This window comes from Triticum urartu, chromosome 7A (genome assembly GCF_056163025.1).
Source record: "Triticum urartu cultivar PI428250 chromosome 7A, HENAU_Tu73, whole genome shotgun sequence".
Taxonomy (NCBI): Eukaryota; Viridiplantae; Streptophyta; class Magnoliopsida; order Poales; family Poaceae; genus Triticum; species Triticum urartu.
Window position 1 is genome coordinate 600,659,657 of NC_141879.1, and position 25,307 is coordinate 600,684,963.

Here is a 25,307-nt window from a genome sequence, read left to right on the forward strand (position 1 = left end):
CATCCGTACTACCAATAATTTTATTCGCACACTTCTCTTTCAGGCCTCCATGCCATCATCATTCTGGGCTGAAGCTCTTTCCACCGCAATTTTTCTTCTCAACATCCGACCTACCTCAGCCACTAACTTCTCTACGCCCTTCGAAAACCTATATGGCACCACTCCTCCCTACGACACTCTTCGCGTTTTCGGCTGCCTATGCTACCCCAACACCATTGCCACCTCCCCCAACAAACTATCTCCTCGCTCCACCAAATGTGTCTTCCTTGGTTACCCTCCTCGCCACAAAGGATATAGATGCCTAGACCTTGCTACACGACGTGTTATTATCTCTCGACATGTCATCTTTGATGAGCACACCTTCCCTTATTCCTCGACCCCTCTTACACCTCCATCTACACCCCCTAAACCTGACTTGTTAATCCCGTCCTTCCTGCCCCTCCACAACACGCATCCCAATCTGCCCCGACAGATCATCACCACCAAACTAGCCTGCCACCCTCCCCTGCACCCTCTCCTACGCCACACCATCAACCCAGCCCACCACTCTCCCTGCACCATCTCCTGAAACACACCATCAACCTAGTCCGCCACCCTCCCCGGAACCAGCTGACCAACACCACCACCCAAGCCCGCCACCCTCCCCTGCACCACACCCCCCCCCACCACCTCCTCCTACACACCGAACTCGGTCCGTAACCAGTCGTCTTCCTGGCCGTCCCAACAAACTTAACCTCTCAGCTATAGCCTCTTCCCCCCTTCCTCACAATTATCTTACCGCTCTCCGTGACCCTAATTGGCGCCATGCCATGCAGGAAGAATTTGATGCCCTCACTCTCAACCAGACCTGGACCCTTGTCCCGCCCCCTCCTAGTACCAACATAGTTAGTGGCAAATGGATTTTCCGCCACAAATTAAATTCTGATGGCTCTCTCTCTCTCTCGCCACAAAGCTCGTTGGGTTGTCCGAGGTTTCTCACAACAACCTGGAATAGACTTTGATGAGACCTTTAGTCCTGTTGTGAAACCTTCTACCATCCGTATCGTTCTATCTCTATCCCTAACTAACAACTGGCCTATTCACCAACTCGATGTCAAAAACGCTTTCCTTCACGGTAACCTCGATGAGGTGGTCTACAGCCAACAACCTTCTGGATTCATTGATCCTCAACGACCTACTCATGTTTGTCGTCTCCTTAAATCTCTCTATGGCCTTAAACAAGCCCCTCGAGCTTGGTTCCAATGTTTTTCTTCGCATGCACGTTCACTTGGCTTTGTCGAATCTAAGTCTGATGCTTCCCTCTTCATTCTTCGTCGTGGTTCAGATATGGCTTATCTTCTTCTATACGTCGATGATATTATTCTCACAGCCTCCTCTCCCATCTTCCTTACCACCATCACTACTACTCTTAGTCATGAATTTGCCATGAAGGATCTCGGCCCTCTTCATCATTTCCTTGGCATCTCTGTCACCCGCACACCCACTAGTCTTCATCTCTCTCAAAAACAATATATCTTGGATGTTCTTTCCCGAGCCGGCATGCATGACTGTCATCCTGTTTCCACTCCCATTGGCACCCAGTCCAAGCTTTCTACCACTGCAGGCTCTCCTTTTTCCGATCCTTCCTTATATCGCAGCCTTGCCGGTGCCCTTCAGTATGTCACCTTAACTAGACGTGAGATTGCCTATGCGGTTCAACAGATTTGTCTTCATATGCATGACCCATGTGACTCTCACTTCTCTCTTATCAAGCGTGTCCTTCGTTACCTTAAAGGTACTCTTGCTCATGGTCTTGTTCTCCACCGATCCTCTTCACATTCCTTAGTGGCCTATTCGGATGCCGATTGGGCTGGTTGCCCAGACACCAGACGTTCTACTTCTGGGTTTTGTGTGTATCTTGGAGACAATCTTATTAGTTGGTCCTCTCGCCATCAAACCACTGTGTCTCGCTCTAGTGCTGAAGCTGAATACCGTGTTGTGGCTACATGTATTGTTGAAACTTGTTGGGTTCGACAACTATTGCAGGAACTCCATAACCCTATTCATACAGCCACTATTGTCTATTGTGACAATGTCAGCACTGTTTACATGACCGCTAACCCAGTGCATCATCGTCATACTAAACATATCGAGCTGGATATTCATTTTGTCCGTGAGAAAGTTGCTCTTGGTGCTGTGCGAGTCCTCCATGTTCCTTCATCATCGTAGTTTGCTGATATCTTCACCAAAGGGCTGCCGACTCTCGTGTTCAGAGAATTCAGGTCCAGTCTTCACTTCGATCCTCTCCCTGGTTCAGACTACGGGGGCGTGTTGGAGAAGGACACGGCGGTAGACCAGCCGACTTGGAGTATACCCAAGCAATACATGTTGTACCCTAATTGTAACTCATATATATATATATATATATGGGGCATGCGGTTTAGCACCCCCAGATCATTGTTTACAGAGAGAAACCGAACGGGCCCTAAGCATCAGAATCAAAGCTTTTGAGTGAACAAGATCAAAACTTTCCAACGAACCTGTATGATGAGTGACACAAACAAGATCAAAATTAATCCACATACAGGTGACCGATTTGCTACTAGTCGATTTGTTTTCTGGCCAGATGCGCTCACGTGCACGTATTGAACCAAAACTAGCTCGCAACTACACAAAGGTCGATTGATTTTTCCCGCAAAAAAAGAAGGTAGATTGATTTTGTGAGGAACACACGTACGTGGAGACACGGTTTGATGGCTGCACACATATGTCAATCCTTGTTATGTTATTGCTTTGATTTGGTTGCTTACATGGGGTTTAGAACTGACCAATCAATCATTACACTAGCAATCGTACATGGATTACTGGTAGTATTGATGTGGAACTAGATCCCATCATTCCCCAGATGGTCATATCCTACCACAGTTCAAATTAATTCAAAATCACAAGTAAGATTTATGAGAACGATCTCAATTCAATGGTAATGTTGATCATGAATGATTGTATCTAATAGATTTAGACACTTTTGAATATGCATGTTCCAAGCTGCAGGATGGAAAGATCTAGCCTCTAGAGTATTTCAAAACAAAAGTAGATGTTTTTCCTGTTATAAGAGACGAGAGCGGGGGAAAATAGTGGATCAAAATTTCCCATGATATTCGATGCCTAGAGTACACCATAAGCGGTGATCAAATCAACTCATGTTTTGTCCCAAGCTGCAGGATGGAAAGACCTAGCCTCTATGGCATCTTCATTCTTCTACGCAGATACATCTTTCCTTTGTCTTCCACGTCACTTACATATATCATATACATACAAATACAAATGTATTTGTTGACATAATTGAGCATGTTTTGTATTCTTGTAGAAAATCATATATCCTACCCAAGTTGCTGCATTTTCTTGACAAATGACCAAGGTTATCCTTGAGGTGATAGGTGATAGGTAGGAGATTTACATGTGATAATTTATGTCTCATTAGCTCACGATGGACTAGATGTGTGTGTGGGGGGGGGGGGCATGGGCAGAGAACAATCGTCCCCAAACATGTTTTATATATTGCAAATGAGATGGGTGCATAAGAACTAATGTGTGATACCAACCATTTCATGTGTGGGGACAGAGCCACGTTGTGAGTTATGAGTAGTGATTATTGTAGACTTAATTGTATATGTACATAGTTCTTAAATAATTGAACGAACCTATATAGAGCAAGCCATAGATGTGCAATATACACTACTAGTTTGGCGTGTGTTATGATCATGACTAATCCTTGGATAAACTTGAAGGCCTACTCAATGCATAATGCAAGACATTATCAATGTCGATATCAGACTACATAGGCTTGGGAATCATGAGGAAATTTTATCTATCTCTCCTGTTCCAATTCATAACTCAAGGTCTTGAAGTAATAACTTATAGTATTTGTAACCAAGAATCAACCACTTATAGTTTTAACGAGAGGCTCGAAGAGATGATTAGGATACACATTGTATGGCGTCTTTTTCTCTCTCGAAAAGACACATTGTATGACATGAGGAACATTAAAATAGGACTTTTGGCAATTGTCGGCAGGTGAGGCAATGTTGTTTAGCCTTTTCAAGTGTGACCTATGTTGATGGTTTTGTAATACTTAATTGTTTCACTTTCTAGTTAGATATCTCCTAACTGATCATAGAAGGTTTGACTTGCGATTTGCGAATGCAATTTGTGCCTAACTTGGTAGATTCACCGATTAATCCATATTCTTGGGATGCATTTCTCTTAGATTTATTTAATCTTGACCTAATTAGTTTAATAATATTCTACTTATTATGACATGTAGATTGGAAATAAGCCAAGCTAAAAAAATTGAAATTATGCCTAAATCATGTCAAATAAGGAAGGCATGTATGTTCATTAGTTTCGTTACATATCATTTACCCAAAATTCAATTGCAAGAAGCATGACTTTTTTTAGGGTTAAAACAGTAGGAGAGGCTCCTACTACAAATATATTAATAAAAAATGAGAGGAATGTACAAGTATTTACATGGTGTCTTTAAGGTAAGGTAGAACAGTTACAAAAAGAGAAGGGGGGGGGGTGTTACAAAAGGAGGTGTGGGGAGGTGATCTAATCAATAGAATTCACCAAAGCAGAGATGTTAGATTTTAGCTCGCCAGGAATTCTATATATAAGTTGGAGAAGTTAGTCTTGAGACGCAATTTCCAAGACAAAATACTTGGTGTGACTCCTCTGAAAAAGTTATTTTCGAGAAGCATGACTTTTCTTGACAATTTTGCCTGATACTAGCTATAGGCGGTCTTACGCACGTGCCACCGATGTGCCAAAAGGGTGTGCCGCCATAGCCTGGCACACGTGAGATGGTAAAGAGAGCCATAAATGGACACTTGATGGTCATCGTGGGTTCACGATCATATACAAGTCGGGAGCATAATATGGAGCACATATGTAGGCCTAAACTTGCATAGTACATGTGCACATCATGGACCTTTGCATGATCTCTGTGAATGATCATTGAATAGCTTAGGGATTGCTAACGCTTTGGCCACCTGAAATAGTCATGCTTTCATTAGCGTACATGGGTCCGAGATGCATAAATACGGCCATTGATTCATACTAAAATCGTGAACATGCAACTTCAGTAAGTGTTATTCGCTAAACCTTGATTCACAAGATGATAACCACCGTGTTTTGGATAAACAAGAGATATAACGAGAACATAGAGTTTCTTGCCCGCTTCAAGTCTATATAACCTGATGAACCCCCCCCCCCCCCCCCCCCCCCCCGTGTGTTGCTGCTGGAATTGGTTGCAATACGTTTCAATGAGATATGATTGTCTAGAATATAAATATTTATATTTAGAATAATAACACATGAACCAAAATTAAAAATGCATAAGACTTATTATATTTGATTATGGACAGTTGTAAAAAATTTGTTGAATATGAGTACAATAATAGAATGAAAAATATTTTCGCATGCATGATTGTATGTAGTGGTGGGTCTTTTCCCATGCATGGTTGTACGCTGAGGTGGGTCATATCCCATTCATAATTGTATGTTGTTGTGACATGCTTGCATGTTGAGATAAATAATTTAGTGAAGATTACTCTCTTAGGTATATATGATGACATCCAAAACAAATGCTTAGGATTAGGCTCCTCATATACAAACATTGAACAATTGCACTCCTTGAATCATAAAATTTTGTTCTCTCTAGACTCTCATTTCTTGAATAAAATGGTATTGACAATGATGGAAATAAAGCTTCAAACTCACAACTAATCTCACGGCTCAGCTCGCCTGTGGTCCATCTGCTAAAGCCTAGAGCAGAGACCTAGCGAAGGGGATATGAGAAAGGAGAGAACCCGTCCAGTAGAGAGCTTGCACATTATTGTCTGACAACTACGATTCATTGACACCAAATCTTTCTCTCTTAAGTATGTTATAGGATAGAGCTAGACAACCTTTATGACGAGACGGTTACATCACCTGCACGAGTTGCAGGCAAAAGTATTTTTCCTTTGCAAAGAACCGAATGCTTCCTATGAAGCTCATGAGCGCACCCCTAGGACGGTGCTCGAAGATGGTCTTCATGAAGCCACTTGCCGACAACCCACAACCATCATAGATCGATGCAGTAGCAATTCGGCTCCTTTGCAGAAAGATTGGCTAGGGTTACCCTCACCGTCGCCGCACCGACTCACCGGAAGCGAGCTCGCCACCTCAGGGGTGGGTTCAATTCAGTTCCAAGTCCATTTTTTGGGGGGGGTTCCGGTCCATTTTCTGCGTTTCCGGCCTTTGGGTTAGCTAATAGGCCCAAGCCCAAGCCCAACCCAATCAGGTAAATGCTAACCCCCTTTGGTTCTCCACTTCTCCTCACCTCCTTGCGTCGCTGCACTGCCGAGTCTCCACTCTCCACTGCCCCAAAGGCACGGGCGGCAGTAGGCACCCCGCACTCCCCCATCCCGAAGCCCTAGATCGTGAATCGGCGGTGGCGCAGCGCCTGCACGCCGGCGGTGGCCGCCTCTCCCGCCCCCGTCGTCTACCTTCTCGTGTTCGTCCCGTTCCCATTCGGCTGTCACTCTCCATCCATTTGCTTGAATTTTGGTCGGCTGCTTGCTTGTTTTCGCAGTGTTGCCTGCTGTTGGATTCTGCTGATGCTGGTCGCTGCTTGCTTGCCGACGCTGCTGCTCGCTGAGTTGCTACTGAATTTGCGAATTAAATCCGCTGCAGCTGCACACTTCTTGAGCAGATTACTGACGGCCGCCAGTCGAGCTGATGGAGTTTTTCCCCATTTTCTTGTTCGGTACGCCGCTAGTGTTTTTTTTCTGGCTCTTTGGGCCGATTTTGCTTTCGGGGCGACCACCATGCGGCTCGGATGTTGCGGGCCCGGCCCGGCCCATAGCGCATTCGGCCGACCCAGTCCAGTCCAGTCCCGCCGCCGCTACTGCCTGCCACCCGCACCCGGCGGCGGTTTCTACTTTTTCGTCCGTCCCAAGCAAGTCTCTCCTCGCGAAATAAAAAAAAGATCCCCTTTGCCAGCGCCGGCAGTCCGGAACCATCAGCGTGGTGGTGGCCACAGCCTTTCCTCGCCGGCGGCGTGCTCCTCCTCCGCCCACCCCACCCCCACCCCCATCCTGGTTGGCTGGCGTGTCCTGAAGATCCGTCGGCCGTGGTTCCGCTCATCGGTGAGGAAGCCCTAGCTTGTTGCCGCCGCTTGAATTGTTTGTTGGCTGTGCCCTGGTGTTCTTTTTTGCTTCGATACAGTCTAATTCTTCCAGATCTGCCTCAGCCCGACCCCCGTGCAGCGGCTGTGTCCGCCCCTGTTCTCCGGTGGTTGGGTTTTCGGCCTAAAAACCAAATTTTTGGGGGCGGAAGGTCGATTGAATCCTCATGCCTACGCGCTGAGTTTTTAGATTGGTTGTCAGACGTTCTTTAGTCCGCGTGTACGGAGATGTGTATTTTAGGGTTTTGCTGGCGAGTCCTTAACTCCGTGGAATGGTACCTATGCTTGTTTTCATGCTGGCATGCCGTGCAATCTATACATACACGAGAGAAATATCACATCCATTTCCCTGAAATGTTGAATGGCCATGTACCGAGTCATCTCGGTGTGTTATTTCTGTTAATTCTGATTCTGAGATGCATGCTACACTTGCTGGTAGGTTACAATAAGGTATAGTATCTTTGCGGTGGAGTTTCCATTCCATTTCATTGGATGTTTGGTGTTGTTAGCCCCCTGTTTCCTCATGTTCAACCAAATCTGGGCCGTGTGCACTGTCGGGCGCTGAACGATGGTTGGAGCACATAGAGTGGGTGGTGGCAATGCCTTCCTCACGCGTGTGTGTATCTCCCTTAGAAGAGGTACCTGCTAATATAATTTCTTGGTCTGCAAGTTGTTCTATGGGAAGTATTATGTATCGCCCCTGTTTTCTGGTGGTTGGGTTTTCAGCCTAAAAACCATATTTCAGGGGTGGAAGGTCAATTGAATCCTCGTGCCTACGCGCTGAGTTTTTAGATTGGTTGTCAGACGTTCTTTAGTCCGCGTGTATGGAGATGTGTATTTTAGGGTTTTGCTGGCGAGTCCTTAACTCCGTGGAATGGTACCTATGCTTGTTTTCATGCTGGCATGACGTGCAATCTATACATACACGAGAGAAATATCGCATTCATTTCCATGAAATGTTGAATGGCCATGTACTGAGTCGTCTCAGTGTGTTATTTCTGTTAATTCTGATTCTGAGATGCATGTTACACTTGCTGGCTGGTTATAATAAGGTATAGTATCTTCGCCGCGGAGTTTCCATTTCATTTCGTTGGATGATTGTTGTTGTTAGCCCCCTGTTTCCTTATGTTCAACCGAATCTGGGCCGTGTGCCCTGTCAGGCGTTGAATGATGGTTGGAGCACATAGAGTGGGTGGTGGCAATGCCTTCCTCGTGCGCGTGTGTATCTCCCTGAGAAGAGGTACCTGTTAATATGATTTCTTGGTCCGCAAGTTGTTCTATGGGAAGTATTACGTATCGCCCCTGTTTTCTGGTGGTTGGGTTTTCAGCCTAAAAACCATATTTCGGCCTCATTCGGTTTGGAGGATTTTTATAGGAAAAACATGGGAACAAGGATTCCAGAGAAAAATTTCCTATATATGCATTCGGTTTGTAGGAAATGCGTAAAGGAATTTTGTAGGAATACTATTCATTTCCTATGCTTTTGGAGGAAACTACACATCCACTCAAAGCTCATTTTGCGCGTAGGAACGAGGCAAGTCAATTCCTTAGGGTGGCAAGTGCCATCCTATCAAATTCCTATACTACTCTAAATTCCTACGGTTAGATTTCCTCCAAACCGAATGAGCCCTTCAGGGGCAGAAGGTCAATTGAATCCTCGTGCCTACGCGCTGAGTTTTTAGATTGGTTGTCAGACGTTGTTTAGTCCGTGACTCCGTGTGTACGGAGATGTGTATTTTAGGGTTTTGCTGGCAAGTCCTTAACTCCGTGGAATGGTACCTATGTTTGTTTTCATGCTGTCATGCCGTGCAATCTATACACGAGAGAAATATCACATTCATTTCCCTGAAATGTTGGGTGGCCACGTACTGAGTCGTCTCAGCGTGTTATTTCTGATTCTGAGATGCATGTTACACTTGCTGGTTGGTTATAGTAAGGTATAGCATCTTTGCCGTGGAGTTTCTATTTCATTTCATTGGAGGATTGGTGCTGTTAGCCCCCTGTTTCCTCATGTTCAACTGAATCTGGGCCGTGTGCACTGTCGGGCATCGAACGATGGTTGAATGACATAGAATGGGTGGTGGCAATGCTTTCGTCGCCCGTGTGTGTATCTCTCCCCGCGAAGATGTACCTGCAAATATGATTTCTTGGTCTGCAAGTTGTATGGGAGTGTTACGTATCGCTCAAGGAATTGGTAAAATTGGAATGCCATGCAGTTTTTACTAATTAAAAACATTAAAGTTTGTGGCTTAATACAGCAGAACAAAAATTGAGGCGTTTAGTCCAGAGTATCTTATATTGGTACTTAATTACGCAGAAAAGAATTTGTCGGTTCTTGAGTAACTTTCTTGATTTGGCTATTGTCTGTATCCAACCGAAATGGTAACGTTGGTGTTTCCTTCTGAAATTAATGTGACACGTGTGTATGTAGGGCTGGGTCATGGTAGCACCCCATGAGGTGGATGCACCTGATATGTTTTCATGCAGAGATGGGTATTTCTATGGTTTCCTGCTGCACAGTTGCTAACATTGCGGAATTGTTTCTGCATATTGCTTCGCGGTGTAGAATTAATACACGAAAACTGGCAATTTTTCTTTCCAATGCTTGCACATCATGATGTTGTTTTGCAATGCCATTTCTGTTAGTTCCTACTTGCCTGACCTGTTCCACTTGCTACGTGGATAATACACGTAGACAAGCTTTAGTATCATTAATGCAGGCCAGTTTTTACACGTTGAATGATTTTTGTTGTGAACCGCATCTCGTATCACGCTGAACACATGCGGAACGATTTCTTGGCCCACAAGTAGCTATATGCTCATGTCAGTGTCATTATTTAACAACTTCAATTTTATGGCTTAAGACAAGGAAGGTTGTGTCAAGAATATCTGGTATTTTTTATGTATATTTGTACTTGTATAAAAAAGGCTTCTTGGACGGGCCTGGCGCAGTGGTGAAGTACTCCTCACTTGTGCCAAGAGGTCCTGGGTTCGATGCGGCCTCTCTGCTTTGCGCTGTGCAGGGTTCCCCAGACCCCACCTGGTGCGGGAGCTTCTAGCACTGGGCCTGTCCTTATTGTTGCGCAAGAAATTACTCTATTGAACTATCATATCATGCATTTTTACTAACAAAAATTGTATGAATTGCGTTTTCTTTCCTGTAAGGCCGATTACAATAGCACGAAGAGCATTTAGCACTTATTGTTGCACTCTATATACTGTTGCAGTAAACATGTGTTGGTGGTAAGGCTAGAAATAAGCATTCAACTATCCTACCAATTTTTGCTTGGTGTAAAAGAACATACTTTGTTTTGGCCCTTCATTATGTATTTGTTGATTTTCCTTTTTCGGAGTCAAGTACCGTGAATTCAAGTATGCTTCTGTGAATTAGTTAGATACGACTTCCGTGCATAGATTCTTGACTCGTGTGTATTTTGTATGACTGACATCATTCATTACCTCATACAGGATCATTCTCTACCGCTGTGTGGTCAAAATGAAGGGAGACCTGTAAATTGTGTACCATATTAAGGTTATTTCGTATTTCTCCATCTGTTCTGGTAGGAACCAAGCTAGACAATGGCGTCGCCACAAGAATCCAAACCCTTGTGCTTGAAGCGCAAGCTTGTCGACAACTGCCTGTCAAAAGAGTGCAAGTCTCGTCGAGTCGTGGTTGACAATGGACCCTCTGATCCATCTGCTAAACGGTGCAAGTGCTGTTGCACGCGACCTAATCTTGCCAGTGATTGTGTCAATTATCTGAAAAGTGGAGTTCCCAGCCGTATCGTGTTTTACAAACAAGATTCTTGGCACAATTTTCCTGAGCTAATAATGAAGTCCCTGATTGAAGGATTTAAAGGCGGCAAATCTAGTGTTGTGGCTGTGATGGATGATGAGCCTGTTCTTGTTGATTTCTTGTCAATGAGTCTTGTCAACCTACAAACAAGAAAACAGCGATCTGTTGCATGGTATGATGATACTGGAAAGGGCTTTTTTCCTTCTCTGTTCTTTGATGAGGAAGGTGATGAAACGGCCAATTTGGACTCTAGTAATGTTGAGGATGGTGCACAGGGAATAATGCTGGATAAGGCTGTAAGTTCTCCAGAGGAAGTGGTGAAGCAAGTTGTTCTTGAATCTGGCCCTCCGGGGCCACATAAGCCTTCCACTGCAGACATATTACGTAAAAAGATCACATCTGTGGAAAGAGGAAGCGAAGACTTTTTGCTTGTTCAGGACCTTTTTCTCTCTGGTATGGGTCCGTTTGCAACACCGAATAACATACTTCATATCCACCGCTACTCCCCGAATGATATCACTGCTCAGTGTCGACTTCAAGCTTTTGAAAAACAAATGAGCTGCACCAAAGAAGATCGTGGTGATTCAAATGTAAGATATGGATGGCTGGGTTCTACAAAGAGTGACATAGTTAGGATTCTAATTAATGGGTTTGGTAACACCGGAAAACCTGCTGAGAAGGCATGCTTGAGCGCTGGTGTTTATCTTTCACCAGAAGATCGAGCCTTTACCAGGTGTGTTATCTTAACTCAGTATGCTGACTATTCCATTTTATCAGTTAACATACTTGATCGTATTTCATTGTTTGGCAGTGTCGGTCTTTGTGATGTTGACGAAAAAGCGGTGCAGTATATGTTATTGTGCCGAGTGATATTGGGCAACATGGAAGCTATCACGCCTGGATCACAAGATTCTTTTCCAAGCAGCGAGATATATGATTCTGGAGTTGATGATTGCTCCAACCCAAAGTGTTATGTTATGTGGCCATCCCATCTTAACACTCACATCCGTTTAGAATATCTTGTTAGTTTCAGACTTTCACCAAAAGTTCGAAGTAAGATGGTTAATAAGTGTTAAGACCTTTAATATGTCATATCAAGACAAGATAAGTGGAGTGAGTCTGTCTTTTTGGTGAACTTATTTGCAGATTACTTACTTGGCTTGAAGGGTTTATGGTTTCACCCATCACCAAAGGAAGTTGCTATGGATATTTCTACTCTTCAACCTGTGAGGCACCTTACTGTTTTTTCAGATTGATTACAGTTGGACAATAGAAACTTGTTCTTGTAGAAGTCCAGCTATGCTGCTCGACATTTTACATTATCTGCTTCATGTAATGTTTTTAGCTTTGGTTCACCGTACTCCACTTATGCAACCAGACCTATCTGTATGCAGATAATGGGTGAAACTGGTGAAGCACCAACATCCCCATGGATATCCTTCAGAGTTCTGTTTGCAATGATCCAAGACCATATATCATCTGTAGCAAAGGAACTGCTCTTCCATCATTATGAAGAGCTGAAGGTACTATCAGAGTCTAATAAGTAATGTCGTGTCTATTAGCTTCCATTTTTTGGCGGTATGATGGGCAATGGAACATTTCCTTTTCTCTATCTGACAGGAAAACGAAATAAGTCGTGAAGAAATGGTGAAGAAGATGATAATAATAGTCGGAGAAAAGTTACTTTTGGAAACTTTAAAGAAACTCCATTACTGTGTAAGTCTCCTGTTGTGTTTTCTTCCTTAAGAAACCTTTATTAATATGCACATTTGTCAGTGCATCCACACACTAATGTAGCTCTTGGCTCATGTAGTCATACTTTTGCCTGTAAATGGTCGCACACAAAATTATATAGGGAGGATAGGCCCACATGTGAAGCTTGCCAATTCGTCATGTTCCTTTGCGGAACTGGTACTAGATGCACACAGCTTGCACTTACGTTCATAAGTGTATACAACATAAAATTCAGTTTGTGATCGTGTGATGTGTAATGCATGGATATGGCTGCATGACAGACATGCACCTCTCCAAAACCACCACCAGTTATCTTTCCAGAAGGGAAGGTATTAGATATGCAACTCCTGTTTCTAGGAATCCTAATATGCAATCAAGTGGTGATGGTGCACAGTTCAGAATGTTTTAACTCCAGTAGCATGTATCATAAATTCTGTATGATGGTTTGTAAGCACATAGCTCGTAGAATGAGGCACACATGATCCTTTTATGGAAAGGAAAACTGGATAAAAAACTCGAAGAACTACTAATTATTTGCTATATTTGTTGGTTGAGAATTTTACGATTCATTGTAACGAATTTGATACATGAATATAGAAATCATTCGAATATATTTTACCCTACCCCAACTTGCTTGGGACAAAAGGCTTTGTTGTTGTTGTTGTTGTTGCCCTTCTCAAGCACACCAGTTATATATGTACAAATATTACAGGTTGCTATTTAGTTAATTACCTTCCTTGGCTAGTAAGGTTTGTGTTTAGCATAACTTTATTTTTGGATCTGTTGCAGCCATCACTATGGCATAAATCTTCTGTCGAAGTGATGTCCAGTGATCCTGCAAGGGTAGCAGCAGAAGATCCTGCAAGGACAACAGAAGAACACATATCCTTGGATAAAACAACTGGGCATTGTGCACTAACTCTTGGTAACCTTGACGATTCCTGTGGACCAAATACATTGGCTGAAAGTTCCACAGCTCTTAGCACCAAAGGATGTGATACTCTTGCAGTAGCTACGGTGCCCAAAAGCCATGATTCTGTCGCACCAAGCAGTGTGCCTGAAACATCTACTTCTTCTGGTGCCATATGCCTAGCTTCCCCAAGTGTGAAACCCAAAAGTAGGGATTCTCCTATACGAATAATGTCACCTGAAAGCTCTGCAAATCATGGTGCCAAAAATCAGGATCCTTCTGCAGCTAGAATGGCACCTACACTTCATAACGTCCTTCTGAGGACAGCTTCTGGAAAATCTGCATCTCATGGTTATGCTTCTCCAGCACCAAGTAATGCCTCAAAATGCCGTGGGATTAGTGCTCCAGGACTCAGTCTGAAGGGCTCTGAATGTCCTGGGCCAGTTTTGGCACTGGGAAGCACCAAATTCAGAGGGATGAAAAGTCCCAGCTCTGTGCCAAGAATGACACCTGAAGGCCCGGAATTTCTTTCACTGAGTATTGCGCCACAAAGCCAAGCAATTTATCCAACTAAGTGCCATGGTGGTGATTCGATTTCTTCTGTCGCAGCTCCAGCTCATGTGCCAGGTAACTTGTGGATCATGTGTAAAACTGATTCTTTCCTACCAAATATGCGAATCATCGAGGCTGTTCATGATCATGCAGGACATGTGAACTCTTCAGCTTTGAGCGCTGAAGGCTGCGATTCTCTAGCACTGAGTATCGCGCCAAACTGCCATGATCCTCCAGCATCAAGCAACAACGAGCCAGCGCTCCATGGGGCTCCAACAACACATACAGCATCTGAAGGCGAGCACTCTCAGGCGCCGAGTGCAGCCACCATGGGTTATACTGCTCCTGCACCGAGTACGTCTCCTTTTAACCCGCAACGTCGTAGCCACCATCATTCCTGTTTCCACTGACATCGACACTCCTTTACCAATTGCAGCAACCGGGGAGGCAGTACAATTTGGACCCTGCAATAAGCCATCAGCGCCCGTCCCTGAGCCCGGCAGCAACGTCGCTCAGGCGGCTGACATCCTCGTCGCCCTGTCAACTCCGCGAGAGAAGGGCAAGTAGTAGCAGAGGGGACAGCCAGCCGAGATTGCACCGCGGATGACCCCTTTGGTCCCCGTTTTGGATCTCTGTTGCTGTACATGTAAATGTTTACCCGTTTCATGTGCTGGATGGTGGCTTGGCTTGCCGTTGTACAGGCGGGGGGAACTTGTGCTGTTAGCTCAGGTGTAAACAAACCAGTGGGATCTGCTGTTAGTTTGGGTTTATCTGTAGGGATACATACCAGTCACCCTGTCGACTCTGAACATAACTGTTTATCAGTTGAACTTGGCAACTGTTATCTCCTGTGTTTCATGTGCCTGTGGCCGTGGTGGTGTTATTTAATCTTTGTGGTACTCCTAGTTTACCCGTTTGCCCAGTGTTGAACCTAGGCCAGGAATTTCCTGGCGTTCCAACCTCGGCATGGTAATTGGCACGCCCAGTTGGTGTTGTATACATCACCACAAGGCTTCTTCCTTGCACGACAAGGAAAGAAGTTGGCAATGGCCTAAATACGTAGTAAAAATCGTAATTCATGTTTATGCCATCTGAGTTCATCCTTCACTAAATTATGGTCGCACTCCTGCTCTTTTATGCCTTGCTTCTCAGGTACTGGACCGGATTCCCATCGCGCCCAGTCTAACCGCCGGCGAAATCGACCCTCTCTCCTCCCTGGTTCAGGTGCGTGCTGTGAGCTCTTCCGCCATTTCTGGTGGTGCCTGCTCTGCCTTTCCTTCCTACCATTTCCTCACGCAACCATCTAATATGGCCGGGTTGATGGTGAGCGCCGCCACGGGGTCCTTGGGGCCGGTCCTGGAGAAGCTGGCCGGCATGCTGGGGGGCGCGTGCGTACGTGGCGAGGTGATAGTTCCTCAAGCCAGAGCTCGAGCACATGGGCGCATTCCTCGTAAGGCTGTCCCGGGTGGAGGACCCCGAAGCAGCTGAAGGCGGCGTCCATTGTGGGGTTTGGTGGGATGGGCAAGACGACTCCTGCCAACCAAATCTACCACTCGTTTGGAGAGCAATTCAAGTACCGGGCTTTCGTGTCCGTCTCTCGAGACCCTGAAGCGGTGAAGGTTCTGAGAGGTATTCTGAGCCAACTGAGCAAGCTAGAGCACAGTGGCACTGAATCTGGGGATGAGAGACAACTCATTGACAACATTCTATATTTCCTTCGAGACAAAAGGTATGAAGCTATAATCATCACCCCTATGGCTAATCCATCAATAGGAACTTTGGTCATGCGCACTTTAGAAACATTACAGTCTATGACTAAATTTACAACCAAATTCATGTGGCAGGTACTACATTGTGATTGATGACGTATGGAGCGTAGAGACATGGGAGATTATCAAATGTGCAATTCCCAGAAACAGTTTTGGTAGTAGAGTAATCACGACAACGCGTATAAAGGCAGTGGCCGAATCATGCTCCTCCACATATGCAGACCATGTTTATGAAATAAGGCCTCTTAGCGCCGTGCACTCAAAGGGGTTGTTCCTCAAGAGAATATTCAGTTCAGAAAGACAGTGCCCCCCCCCCCCCCCCCCCCCCCCCCCCACACACACACACACACACACACACACACACCTCAACAGAATTTGTGATGATATATTGAAGAAATGCGGCGGTTTGCCGCTGGCGATTATTACCATTTCTGGCCTACTAGCGAACAAAGCTCAGACCGTGGTTCAATGGGCCCAAGTGCAAAGTTCCATTGGTTGTGCACATTAAAGATATCCAAGTGTTGAAAGAATGATAAAGATACTATCCCTTAGTTACTTTGACCTCCATCACGATCTGAAAACTTGTCTATTGTATCCAAGTATATTCCCAGAGGATTATCCCATTGAGAAGAGCCGTCTGATAAGAAGATGGATCGCAGGCAGAGGGATTTATTCAAGGAAGGAGCGGGCACACTACGTATGAACTGGGGGAGAGGTGCTTCAATGAGCTGATCAACAGGAGCCTGATCCAACCATGGCATATAAATAGGTACAGGGAGGTGACAGTATGCCGAGTTCATGACACAATCCTTGATTTCATAGTGTACAAGTCTGTTGAAGAGAACTTTGTCACCCTACTTGGTGTTCCAGAGCTTACTGGTAGGCCACATAACAAGGTTCGTCGATTATCTCTCCAGCACAAGAGCAATGAAGATGTTCTTTTTGAGATTACTGTTAGGCCACATAATCTCAAAAAGAAAAAAAAGCAATGGAGATATCCTACGACCAAACTTGATTTATTCTCATGTTCGATCACTTACTGTTTTTGGGCGTTCGATCCGAATCCCTTCTCTGTTTAAATCCAGATTTTTGCAGGTTTTGGACTTGGAAGGCTGCCACATGTTAGCAGGCTATCTTAACAACATATCTAGCTCATTTCAACTCAAGTACCTTAGCCTGAGAAACACACGTATTACTGAGCTCCCGGAACAAATCGGCGAACTGCGGAATCTAGAGACACTGAACCTCGAAGGCACGTTCATAACTGAATTGCCAGCAACCATCGCTCGACTTCGGCACTTGGTGCATCTGTTGATTGATAGAGGGGTTAAGCTACCGGATGGAACTGGGAACATGCAAGGATTAGAAGAGCTGAAAGTAATTAGTTTATTTGAGCAGCCAACTGGCTTCTTCCAGGAATTTGGTCTCCTAACAAACATGAGAGATGTGAGCATGTTTTGGGACATTCCGAACAGGAACTCGAGAAGTTATCTTGGAAAGAGAAGAAGGGATCAGAGTTCATTTGAAACTTCTGATGTGCACCTGAATAATGCAGTGTCTTCCCTCTATAAGCTGTGCACATGCAATCTTCAGTCTCTGTCCCTTGATACCACTTTCAGCATCGCATTCAGGTTTTCCCTCATTGATCAAAAGCGGGATCACCATATCACAGACTCCAGGTACAACTCAGTCACAACAGTACCATGTTAATTTTCGATGAAAATACCATACTATGTGTTCCTTTGGGATGCTTCATGTATAGGATATATTCTTCTTCTCTGTCTTTCTAGGAGGCTCCAAGCACCAGCTAGCTTCATGGTCAAGCCATGGCCACCTTTTCTTCCGAGAGAAAAGACGAATGCCATCCTTCCCTTGTAGTGGGTCTGGATTCCAGTTGGAGCTCTGTATGAACACTGGTGGTTCAACCATGGCCCTGGGTGTTGTTGGGTCAGGTGTAAATTAACAGACCAGACCAGTGGGATCTGCCAATGTCACCCCACCTGTCGACTCTTCTGAACATAAGTAAACTTTTGATCTGCCGAAACTTGGCAAGTACGTACTGTCTTATCCGATGTGTGTCAGCTCATCAACTAGAGAATAAGATTCTTGCCTTCCTTCACGGTCATCAAGAGTACACATACCGTAGGCACATGCCTTGCTCTTGTATACAAAGAAACAATCTTCCTTGTATTGCTCTTTGTCTGCGATCAAGCGCCTGCTGCCCCAAGAACGCGGGAGCGGGCCTCCGCCCGCCGCTGCCCGCAGGCCTTCCTCTGCTGCCACACGGACGGACGTCGGCCGCCGCCGCCGGTGCTCCTCTGCCTCTTGCTAGACGACAGGATCCCGCCACCGCCGTCCCCCTGGTAGCCTGTCCTCGACTCGCCAACTAGCAAGTGCCCCACAGGTTGGTTGTTTGCAACTTGATCGATGTGGCTTCCATTTGTAGCAGAGCAGCTTCGGTTGATAAAGATTTTAACTTCACTAGCTTTGGTAAATAAGTTGTCTTGTGTTGGCCATGGGCCCATGGTGCAGCAACGCGGTCTTTTCTACTCCAGGGTTTATTTTTTTGCTGTACACCTGCTGGGTTAAGCATGCAAATGCCCGCTGTACGTAGGACAATGACATCCATGACTAGCGTGCAAGTGCAACAATAAGATTGGCCCTTTCGCGGGAAGTAATAATCACGATCATAACCGGTAAGAGTAGATTACTGGCTCATGGTAACTTTCTTCTAGAGAAGGTCAGTTCTGAATATCACCTGACGTGGTTATGCTCATTCCACAGCAAATGAAGTCATGTACAGTAAGTACAGTAGTACTGTAAATATGTATCACGACCTCAAAAACCCTCCAGCGGTTTATCGCTGTGGTAGACCATTCGTTTTCGATCTCACGGTGAAGAGAAAAGACGTGTCTCAAAATCCTCCGCGGGTAGCCCGCTGCAAACTACGTATCCGATTTGCTAGCCCACACCACTAATGGTTTCCCAAAACGTGTAAGGGCATTTCTAACTGATCCCTAAAAGTTAGCAGAGTATATACCTTACTGAAATATATACAGTCCACTAAAATTTCGCCACACCTAGCTGATCTCCTAAAGTTAGCGGAGTAAAACTAAATTTGCACAGATTCAATCAAATTTGAACCGAAAGATGATGCATTTAAATATAAGTTGAACGGATCATAACAATTAATTTACAAGGCCAACAGACTCCCGTACAGAGCTTTATTACCGGTTCGTAAGAGCCTTTAGTGCCGGTTCTGCAACCGGCACTAAAGGGTGGAGACTAAAGCCCCCCTCTCCTCCCCCCTTTAGTACCAGTTTGGCACGAACTGCCACTAAAGGCCCACCACGTGGCGTGAGCTCGCGCCATGGTATGGGGGACCTTTAGTACCGGTTGGTGTTACCAATCAGTACTAAAGGTATTTTTTTTGAAAATTTTGGAATTCTGAATTATTTGATGATTTAGTTACCCCTCTTAACTGCTCAAGTGTGGATCACTCATTCCAAATTGTCTAACTTCCCGGTCGGTCACCCATCCTCTCACTCCAGCCTGAGCATACTTAACTTCGGAGTTCTATTCCCCCTATTTTCCAGGTCTGCACTTGTTTTTTTCCTGACAAATGTAAGCTGTCAATCCTATTAACCCTCAGTAGTTTAGCTTGAGCATTAGGTCACATGTTTCACCGTTTGAGTTTGAAACTATTATACTAAAAAGCAGTAATTATTTAGTAACACTAATATTTCTTGAATAAGTTTGACCATAGTTTGACCACAGTTTGACCAGATTTGACCAAAATTGAAAAAATTAAAATAATTATTTAGTAATACTAATATTCTTGAATAATTATGTAGTAACATTAATACTTCTTGAATAAGTAGTTTGACCAGATTTAACCAAAATTAAAAAAACTAAAATTTGAGCATATCTTTTTTTCCTTTTGGAATTTGAGGATTCTAAAATATTGCAAACCGGCCATAGGCCGTCAAAATCTAATGCGGATTTTGATGCTGAACATTTTGATATATTATACGTTTTTTTCCGACATTGTATGCAAAAGTTATAGCCGTTTTACTTTTTCATAACACTTTTTTTGCAAAACATGTCCAAATTTAAGTTTTTTAATTTCCCTAACTAGTAGATGTAGTAATATAACTACATCTCGAAGAATTTTAATTTTTGAATTTTTTATCATTTTCTTTTTTTTTTCAAAACTGAAATGGCGATAGGGGGGGGGGGGGTAGAGTTTGAAAATTGCCCTATAGTCCCGGTTTGTGCCTCCAACCGGGACTATAGGTCAGACCCCTTTAGTCCCAGTTTGTGGAAGGAACCGATACTAAAGGTTAGACCTATAGTACCGGTTTGTGCCACGAACCGGGACTAAAGGTGATCATGGGGCCCCAGCCTGACGCCAGCCTGCCACCACCCCTTTAGTACCGTTTCGTGGAACGAACCAGTACTAAAGGTTCAACACGAACCGACATTAATGCATAGCCGTTCGAACCGGCACTAATGGTACCATTAGTACCGGGCCAAAATCGAACCGGGACTAATGTGTCTCACATTAGGTCGTTTTTCTACTAGTGCGTGTCGCTCCCCGCGAGCGGCACGGGAGCAACCCTAGCCGCCGCTGCTAGCCACCCATCACCCCACCCGATTCCCCTCGCCGCCGCCGGTGCGCGCCGCCGGGCAAAGCCTGCGCAGCGTCGGCGGTGGCAGGGTCCTTTCATCCCTCTCGCGAGGCACGGTGGCGCAGGGCAGCATAGCTGGGCAGAGGAGCATGGGCCGGCATGGCGTCTTCGGGCTCACGGCGGCTAGAGGCAACGCGGCCGCGCCTGGGTGTGGCAGGGGCGCATGGGCTTGGCGCAAGGGCGGGCGAGCTGGGTGGCGCGGATCTGGCGAGGATGGGCGTGGTCACCGCGGTCGCATGGATCTGCCGCTCGGGTCTGGGCGCAATCCATGAAGGAAATATGCCCTAGAGGCAATAATAAAGTTGTTATTTATATTTCCTTATATCATGATAAATGTTTATTATTCATGCTAGAATTGTATTAACCGGAAACTTAGTACATGTGTGAATAGGTAGACAAACAAACTGTCACTAGTATGCCTTTACTTGACTAGCTCGTTAATCAAAGATGGTTAAGTTTCCTAGCCATGGACAAGAGTTGTCATTTGATGAACGGGATCGCATCATTAGAGAATGATGTGATTGACTTGACCCATCCGTTAGCTTAGCACTTTGATCGTTTAGTTTATTGCTATTGCTTTGTCCATAACTTATACATGTTCCTATGACTATGAGATTATGCAACTCCCGAATACCAGAGGAACACTTAGTGTGCTATCAAATGTCACAATGTAACTGGGTGACTATAAAGATGCTCTACTGGTATCTCCGATGATGTTTGTTGAGTTGGCATAGATCGAGATTAGGATTTGTCACTCGGTGTATCGAAGAGGTATCTCTGGGCCCTCTCGGTAATACACATCACTATAAGCCTTGCAAGCAATGTGACTAATGAGTTAGTTACGGGATGTTGCATTACAGAACGAGTAAAGAGACTTTCCGTTAACGAGATTGAACTAGGTATTGAGATACCGACGATCGAATCTCGGGCAAGTAAAATACCGATGACAAAGGGAACAACGTATGTTGTTATGCGGTTTGACCGATAAAGATCTTCATAGAATATGTAGGAACCAATATGAGCATCCAGGTTCCGCTATTGGTTATTGACCAGAGACGAGTCTCAGTCATGTCTACATAGTTCTCGAACCCGTAGGGTCTGCACGCTTAACGTTCGGTGACGATATGTATTATGAGTTTATGTGTTTTGATGTACCAAAGGTAGTTCGGAGTCCCGGATGTGATCACGGACATGACGAGGAGTCTCGAAATGGTCGAGACATAAAGATTGATATATTAGACGGCTATGTTCGGACACCGAAAGTGTTCCAGGAGGTTTCGGATAAAACCGGAGTGCCGGAGGGTAACTGGAACCCCCCGGAAAGTTATTGGGCCCTTAGTGGGATTTAGGGGAGAGGGAGGGCAGCAGCCAGGAGGTGGTGCCCCCCCAAGTGAGTCTGAATTGGACTAGGGGAGGGGGGCGCGGCCCCTCTTTCCCTCTCCCTCCCCCTCTCCTTCCTTCCCCCCTCCTAGTAGGACTAGGAAAGGAGGAATCCTACTCCTACTAGGAGGAGGATTCCTCCCCCCTTGGCGCGCCCTCTAGGGCCGGCCGGCCTCCTCCTCCCTCCTTTATATACGGGGGAGGGAGGCACCCCATAGACACACAAGTTGATTGTTTAGCCGTGTGTGGTGCCCCCCTTCACAGATTTCCACCTCAGTCATATCGTTGTAGAGCTTAGGCGAAGCCCTGCGTCGGTGACTTCATCATCACCATCATCACGCCGTCGTGCTGACAAAATTATCCCTCGACCTCAGCTGGATCTAGAGTTCGTGGGACGTCACCGAGCCGAACGTGTGCAGATCGTGGAGGTGCCGTACCTTTGGTGCTAGGATCGGTTGGATCGTGAAGACGTACGGCTACATCAACCGCGTTGTCATAACGCTTCCGCTTACTGTCTATGAGGGTACGTGGACAACACTCTTCCCCTCTCGTTGCTATGCATCACCTAGATGGATCTTGCGTGTGCGTAGGAAAATTTTGAAATTACTGCGTTCCCCAACAGTGGCATCCGAGCCAGGTCTATGCGTAGATGTTATAAGCACGAGTAGAACACAAAGGAGTTGTGGGCGTGGGTATATACATATTGCTTGCCGTCACTAGTTGATTCTTGATTCAGCGGTATTGTTGGATGAAGCGGCTCAGACCGACATTACGCGTACGTTTACGCGAGACTGGTTCTACCGACGTGCTTCGCACACAGGTGGCTAGTGGGTGTCAGTTTCCCCAACTTTAGTTGAATCGGATTCAATGAACAGGGTTCTCTCTGAAGATCAAAAAGCAATCACTATACCGCATTGTGGTTTTTGATGCGTAGGTAACAACGGTTCTTGCTCAGCCCATAGCAGCCACGTAAAATTTGCAACAACAAAGTAGAGGACGTCTAAGTTGTTTTTGCAGGGCATGTTGTGATGTGATATGGTCAAGACATGATGCTAAATTTTATTGTATGAGATGATGATGTTTTGTAACAGAGTTATCGGCAACTGGCAGGAGCCATATGGTTGTCACTTTATTGTATGAAATGCAATCGCCATGTAATTGCTTTACTTTATCACTAAGCGGTAGCGATAGTCGTAGAAGCAATAGTTGGCGAGGCGACAACGATGCTTCGATGGAGATCTAGGTGTCAAGCCGGTGACGATGGTGATCATGACGGTGCTTTGGAGATGGAGATCAAAGGCAGAAGATGATCATGGCCATGTCATATCACTTATATTGATTGCATGTGATGTTTATCCTTTATGCATCTTATTTTGCTTAGTTCGACGGTAGCATTATAAGATGATCTCTCACTAAATTTCAAGGTATAAGTGTTCTCCCTGAGTATGCACCATTGCTACAGTTCATCATGCCGAGACACCACGTGATGATCGGGTGTGATAAGCTCTACGTTCACATACAACAGGTGCAAGCCAATTTTGCACAAGCAGAATACTCGGGTTAAACTTGACGAGCCTACCATATGCAGATATGGCCTCAGAACACTTAGACCAAAAGGACGAGCGTGAATCATATAGTAGATATGATCAACATAGTGATGTTCACCATTGAAAACTACTCCATCTCACGTGATGATTGGACATGGTTTAGTTGATATGGATCACGTGATCACTTAGATGATTAGAGGGATGTCTATCTAAGTGGGAGTTCTTAAGTAATATGATTAATTGAACTTTAATTTATCATGAACTTAGTACCTGATAGTATTTTGCATGCCTATGTTGTTGTAGATAGATGGCCCGTGCTGTTGTTCCGTTGAATTTTAATGCGTTCCTAGAGAAAGCTAAGTTGAAAGATGATGGTAGCAATTACACGGACTGGGTCCATAACTTGAGAATTATCCTCATTGCTGCATAGAAGAATTACGTCCTGGAAGCACCGCTAGGTGACAAACCCGCTGCAGGAGCAACACAAGATGTTATGAACGTCTGGCAGAGCAAAGCTAATGACTACTCGATAGTTCAGTGTGCCATGCTTTACGGCTTAGAACCGGGACTTCAATGACGTTTTGAACGTCATGGAGCATATGAGATGTTCCAGGAGTTGAAGTTAATATTTCAAGCGAATGCCTGGATTGAGAGATATGAAGTCTCCAATAAGTTCTACAGCTGCAAATGGAGGAGAATAGTTCTGTCAGTGAACATATACTCAGAATGTCTGGGTACCACAACCACTTGACTCACCTGGGAGTTAATGTTCCTGATGATAGTGTCATTGACAGAGTTCTTCAATCACTGCCACCAAGCGACAAGAGCTGTGTGATGAACTATAATATGCAAGGGATGGATAAGACAATTCCCGAGCTCTTCGCAATGCTAAAGGCTGCGGAGGTAGAAATCAAGAAGGAGCATCAAGTGTTAATGGTCAACAAGACCACCAGTTTCGAGAAAAAGGGTAAAGGGAAGAAGTGGAACTTCAAAAAGAACAACAAGAAAGTTGCTGCTTGATGACCCACAAGTATAGGGGATCTATCGTAGTCCTTTCAATAAGTAAGAGTGTCGAACCCAACGAGGAGCAGAAGGAAATGATAAGCAGTTTTCAGCAAGGTATTCTTTGCAAGTACTGAAATAAGTGGTAACAGATAGTTTTGTGATAAGATAATTTGTGACGAGCAACAAGTAACAAAAATAAATAAATTGCAGCAAGGTGGCCCAATCCTTTTTGTAGCAAAGGACAAGCCTGGACAAACTCTTATATAAGGAAAAGCGCTCCCGAGGACACATGGGAATATCGTCAAGCTAGTTTTCATCACGTTCATATGATTCGCGTTCGGTACTTTGATAATTTGACATGTGGGTGGACCGGTGCTTGGGTGCTATTCTTACTTGAACAAGCACCCCACTTATGATTAACCTCTATTGCAAGCATCCGCAACTACAACAAAAGTATTAAGGTAAACCTAACCATAGCATGAAACATATGGATCCAGATCAGCCCCTTACGAAGCAACGCATAAATTAGGGTTTAAGCTTGTGTCACTCTAGCAACCCATCATCTACTTATTACTTCCCAATGCCTTCCTCTAGGCCCAAATAATGGTGAAGTGTTATGTAATAGACGTTCACATAACACCACTAGAGGCTAGACAACATACATCTCATCAAAATATCGAACGAATACCAAATTCACATGACTACTAATAGCA

At 44.8% G+C, this 25,307-nt stretch overlaps 1 protein-coding gene and 1 pseudogene across 3 annotated transcripts; both read left to right on the top strand.

The window, feature by feature from the left end:
- Window positions 1–6,384: 6,384 nt before the first annotated feature.
- Window positions 6,385–15,046, top strand: LOC125524377 (inactive poly [ADP-ribose] polymerase RCD1). Of its 2 annotated transcripts, none has more exons than XM_048689434.2 (9): window positions 6,385–6,538; window positions 10,679–11,739; window positions 11,818–12,059; window positions 12,153–12,232; window positions 12,401–12,529; window positions 12,627–12,722; window positions 13,530–14,277; window positions 14,356–14,556; window positions 14,639–15,046. In XM_048689434.2, the coding sequence occupies exons 2-9, from the start codon at window positions 10,790–10,792 to the stop codon at window positions 14,767–14,769; spliced, it is 2,577 nt and encodes an 858-aa protein (XP_048545391.2). In that variant the 5' UTR covers window positions 6,385–6,538; window positions 10,679–10,789; the 3' UTR covers window positions 14,770–15,046. The 2 variants fall into 2 exon arrangements, with proteins under 2 accessions (XP_048545391.2, XP_048545390.2); XM_048689433.2 differs by lacking the exon at window positions 6,385–6,538 and adding an exon at window positions 6,935–7,172.
- Window positions 15,047–15,168: 122 nt separating this feature from the next.
- On the top strand, window positions 15,169–18,983 carry LOC125519117 (disease resistance protein RGA5-like; annotated as a pseudogene). Its single transcript, XR_015610084.1, has 6 exons — window positions 15,169–15,261; window positions 15,355–15,574; window positions 15,658–15,931; window positions 16,047–16,867; window positions 17,067–17,650; window positions 17,762–18,983. The product of XR_015610084.1 is annotated as a disease resistance protein RGA5-like (transcript).
- The last annotated feature ends 6,324 nt before the right edge of the window (window positions 18,984–25,307 follow it).

Excerpts from the sequence above, each read along its gene's own strand:
- LOC125524377 (XM_048689434.2), top strand. The coding sequence starts at position 10,790 with ATGGCGTCGCCACAAGAATCCAAACCCTTGTGCTTGAAGCGCAAGCTT. Across the intron at positions 12,530-12,626 it reads ATCATTATGAAGAGCTGAAG|GAAAACGAAATAAGTCGTGA; the intron begins GTACTATCAGAG and ends TCTATCTGACAG. Across the intron at positions 12,723-13,529 it reads TAAAGAAACTCCATTACTGT|CCATCACTATGGCATAAATC; the intron begins GTAAGTCTCCTG and ends GATCTGTTGCAG.